The 5,000-nt window shown below is 41.3% G+C and overlaps 1 protein-coding gene across 3 annotated transcripts in view; it reads left to right on the forward strand.

The window, feature by feature from the left end:
• The window catches only part of ckap5 (cytoskeleton associated protein 5), a 47,894-nt gene that overhangs the window by 22,082 nt on the left and 20,812 nt on the right, over positions 1-5,000 (forward strand). For all 3 annotated transcript variants that reach the window (XM_044035388.1, XM_044035389.1, XM_044035390.1), the window contains exons 16-19: positions 1,062-1,154; positions 3,294-3,479; positions 4,424-4,518; positions 4,840-5,000. The exon at positions 4,840-5,000 is cut by the window's right edge and continues 23 nt beyond it. In XM_044035388.1, coding sequence (XP_043891323.1) covers positions 1,062-1,154; positions 3,294-3,479; positions 4,424-4,518; positions 4,840-5,000 — 535 coding nt within the window. The remainder of the gene's footprint in view (positions 1-1,061; positions 1,155-3,293; positions 3,480-4,423; positions 4,519-4,839) is intronic.

Below are 5,000 nucleotides of genomic sequence, written 5' to 3' on the forward strand. Positions count from 1 at the left end.
CACTGAGCTTGAGCTGTTTTGCAAGGAAAAATGGGCAAGAATTCCAGTCTCTCGATGTGCAAAACTGATAGAGACATATCCCAAGCCACTTGCAGCTGTAATTGCAGCAAAAGGTGGCGCTACAAAGTATTAACGCAAGGGAGCCGAATAATGCACGCCCCACTTTTCAGTTTTTTATTTGTTAAAAAAGTTTAAATTATCCAATGAATTTCGTTCCACTTCACGATTGTGTCCAACTTGTTGTTGAGTCTTGACAAAAAATTTCAATTTTATATCTTTATGTTTGAAGCCTCAAATGTGGCAAAAGGTTGAAAAGTTCAAGGGGGCCGGATACTTTCACAAGTATCCGGCCCCCTTGTACTGATATTTACACATAAGTGTTCCATTTACGATGACACCCAAAGTATTCAAATAGACCTTATGGTTGCAGATAAACTCATCTCATTATGATGAGACCTACAAAATAGGCTTACGGGTCCCTGTCATCAGAGGAACATCGTCCAGGGATGAAGACCTGGTCTTAGTGTTGGTAATGCCTGTGACATTTGTCAAGCACATCTCTCACAACTCCTCCATCGTTTGTGAAATCTAGAAAATTCAAAAACTATGAACTGGTCGATCTGTCCGGGGTGTGACTATGCCTCTCACCCTACCTTGGCTGAGATTAGACCCTCATGTGGAGGATAAATAAGTAGAAGATGGACGGACACTGGAAAGCAGAGAAATGGAGCTTTGTGTCCATAGACATATCTGAACAGTAGAACCTCAGGACTTCTGCCAGAATGCGTCCAATCACAGGCAAGATTCACTAGCATAGTTCTCAGTACCACGATTCCTGAATAACTGGCAGATGTGGAAAGTTCTCAGAAGAACTCGCTCGTTGAACAATTCCACAGCCATAAAATCAAAGTAAACCCAGGTGGCCTGAATATCATGATCCCCATGAGAGGGTTTAACATGAAAGCTTTCAAAGTTGGAGAAATTTATATCTGTTACTAATGATTTAGCCAGTGAGTGAATGAATGAATAATTGAATAAATGAATCACCTCTTCTGTTTCAGGCTGTGGAAACCATGGAAAAGGCAGATATGCCGTGTCAGGCTTTAGTCAGGATGTTGGCCAAGAAACCAGGCTGGAAGGAAACCAACTTTCAGGTCTGTGACACTTCTTTTTAATGCATCTGCATATATAGAGCTGCAGAGGTCACATGACCAGTGCTGCTTTCAAGCTCTAACAGTTCACTGTCACTTTAAATCCACAGGGATTAAATAATAATCACTTAAATTATCCCATCTTTATACTGCCCCCTGCTGCTTTTCACCAGTAATTGTTTCAGTGCATGAATCGATCCATCGATCACACAACGTGATTTTTTTCTCTCTTAAATGTTTAGATCCGTGTTTTAAACGGAACGTTTCTTTTCCACCATCAACCAAAGTGTTGTACAGCTCCGAGCATCCTCCGAGGTTCTTCTACTTAATGGAGTTACGGAAAGTGGAGTGACGTACAGTGTGTTTCCACTCACTCGACACGTCAGAGTGTTGTCACAGGAAGAGGCAGAAGAATCAAAGCCAACCATGGCTAACTGTAGATCAAAGTTAAAAAGACGTAACAACCCTGAAAACATGCATTCATCTCCAACATTTAGCAAAGGTCTGAAATCACAGGAGTCCACTGAAGCCTGCGATCGCACTGTGCCCACTGTGAACCTTTCTTGTGCTCATGCTTGGATCGTGTGGTTGTGATTCTGGGTTTTCATCACCATCCATTTTGTATTTATTTCTCCTGAGCACACACTTGGTCCTGTGTATCCTTGCCTCCACTGAATCACGTGCTGTAAAGGCTTCATATGTTGAGAGAGATGGCAGAGACAAGGCTGCGTTTATTTATGAGGCAGCTCATGAATGAAAATGTAGGAGAGTCAATGAGATCACTTGTAGTTGTGAATCGAGATTGTAATTTATCACTGTAATGTCCCGGTCGACTGGTCCATTAATCAGTCGATATGTTTCTTCTGTGTTAATTTGATTTCATCTGGAGGAATGTGTTTTCAGAGCACCCCTGTTCCATAGGTAAATGTCTTCAGAGAACACCCCCTTGTTTTCAGTATTTTGGATTAGATTATTAGATTAAAGTACGTTGGTGGTTTTATTTAATGTTGAGCTACAGTCAGTCGTCTAACATCCATGTCACTGTGTGGCAGCATTTTACAAAAACAGATGTTGATAATAAACTTGAGCTAAATTGTCTTTGTTCTGTTGCTCCGTCTGTTTTGAGTACATGATCATACCAGAATTAGCATATTTCAATGTTTTAGTCTAATAATCATTGATTCGTTTTATAACTGCAGAGGCACTCGCCCATAACAACGGCAGCGATCTGTTTGTGTCTTAGCTGTGAAGCCCTACTTATCAAGTGATCCCCCATCATGATGCTGATCAATAGGGTTTGGGATCGAGAACCGGTGAATCGAACCGTTCCTCGGAGCCGTTGGCACGCTTGCTTAATGATTTTACTCATCAGTTTCCACTTGTTGCAAATGACGTCACACACGCGCTGTGTTGTTTTGGTTCAAACACAGCAAACATGGTGCCGAGGCAGAAGCTCTGAAGTGTGGTTGTATTAAAGACGACAAGACTGTCACTTGCAACACTAGTAAAGTTTCCATTTCGTCCAAAATGCAGAAACATTTGGCCACACAGCATGCCCTTCATTTGCAGGACTGTGGGGTGTTTGATACACTGCTACTTAGCGACGAGTCAAGCAGCAGCGGAGCTAACGGGACGTCATCTGTTATTAATGCTGAAAGTAACTTTCAACTCTCCAGACAGGACAGGTACTGTCTACTAAGTTAATGTGAGCTTTTACTATACGAAGAATCTCCTTTGTCATTGTCCATCACAGTGACATGATGATGATGGTCAGAGTCAGGCTGGCTCAGAGGCTGCAGCAAGTTGCTCTCGTGCACCTCGAGCTACTCTGTTCATAGAGGCAGGAAGAATAAAATGACTGAGGCGAGGATAAACAGTGTCACAGAGCAGGCTGTGGTTTTAGTTTTTATGGCACATAAAAAAGACAAACATTATTTTTTGTCTGGACTAATTCATGTGAAAATCAGATAAAGAGTTCATACAAACAAACACATTTGTACTTATTCCCTCACCCAATAAGGTCGAGAAGGAATCTGATCGATAAGCGATAATGGAATCGGAATCTTACCAATTCCCATCCCTACTGATCAAAAAGGGACCTCTGCCGTTGCTTTACTCACCGTCTCATCGGTCTCTGTGCAGGTGATGCAGATGAAGCTGCACGTCGTGGCCCTCGTCGCTCAGCGGGGACAGTTCTCAAAGACATCCGCCTCCGTGGTTCTGGACGGTCTGGTGGATAAAGTTGGAGACGTCAAATGTGGCGGGAATGCAAAGGAGGGACTGACGGCGATCGCAGAGGCCTGCTCACTGCCGTGGACCGCGGAACAGGTTTGTACCTGACTGACATAAGACTAGGTCTTAGATTTTTTATATTGTCATCTCATGAAAAAGTGTCTGCGATGACTTTTCCTGCTTTTTAAAGGCTGTTGCACTGATAACGTTGCATGTAATCGACAAAATTAAACAGTCAGTTTATAACGACTTCTTTGATTTTAAGCCTAATTATTTGTGCTATTGCAGAAATTGATCATATTTATAGTTGTCAGGCTGATGTACAGCTCAAACCAGGAGTTGGAAAACTGAACAGTTTGATTCGGTCAAACAATCATAGTACGTACAAGTGGTTTACCAGGGGTGTTGAAAATGACTTTGTGGACCAGGGGGAAAAACAGACCTCGGGCCCCTACATGGCACTAATGGTATCTGTGAAGACTTTTCCTGCTTTTAAAGGCTGTTGCATCGATAATCATATTTATTGTATGGAATAAACGTCTAAAATACACAAAATATTAAATGTATTGATTAAAAAAAACAAAACATGGTCTTTAATTTTAAGCTTTATTATTGTTATTTGTGTTACAGCAGAATTTGACCATATTTATGGTCATGTGTCTTTATAACACACGTGAATGTCATTCATGTAAATAAAGAAGCTGTTCTCTGGAATGAAAGCCAAGTATATTTTTAAATCATGTACAAAACAAAAAACATGTATGTTTGATACAGATCATAAACCGTAGACCGTTTTTGAGTCCAGAGAAACGACCTGTATGCAGCTTTATATCCACATATATCTCCAAGATCAGGATATCACCTCAACATAAATATTGATCTGATTTATATTGTGATAAATATCGCGATCGTCGATTGATATAAAGGAGATCGCTCTGCAAGAAAACATGTTTTTCTTTTTTGAGTTAACCACAGATTGTTTTTTTTGTTTTGTTTTGTTTTTTATAAATGATTTCATATTTTTGTGTTTTAATTGTAAGGTCGTCTCCATGGCTTTTGCACAGAAGAATCCCAAAAACCAGGCTGAGACTCTGAACTGGCTGGCTAATGCCATGAAGGAGTTTGGTTTTGCAGGGTGAGTTTCAGTCTGAACTTTAAACAGTGACCTCCAGTCTTTAAAAAGCTTACTGCAATCAGCCGCATGCATAACTGTCCACTGTCTGTTTCAGGTCAGCCATGATTAATAGGTTACTAAATTAATTACCAGCTCTTTTTTTGATTAATCAGTTTGATTGTTTGGTTTTTTATAATCAAAACAAGTTTTTCACACACACACTCTCCACCGCTCCCTCTCTCTCTTGCAGTGAAACCATTGTTTAAAATTACGGTGATCTAAAAGTTTGGCACCAACAGCAGATGTTTTAATGTCATCATGTGTTCACCTTTGCCCCATAAGGATCAATGTGAAGGGCTTCATCAACAATGTGAAGACGGCTCTGGGCGCCACGAACCCGGCCGTCAGGACGGCGGCCATCACACTGCTCGGAGTCATGTTCCTCTACATGGGAGCTCCTCTGCGCATGTTCTTCGAGGATGAGAAGCCAGCGCTCCTCACAC

The sequence above is a fragment of the Solea senegalensis genome, linkage group LG10 (genome assembly GCF_019176455.1).
Source record: "Solea senegalensis isolate Sse05_10M linkage group LG10, IFAPA_SoseM_1, whole genome shotgun sequence".
NCBI lineage: Eukaryota > Metazoa > Chordata > Actinopteri > Pleuronectiformes > Soleidae > Solea > Solea senegalensis.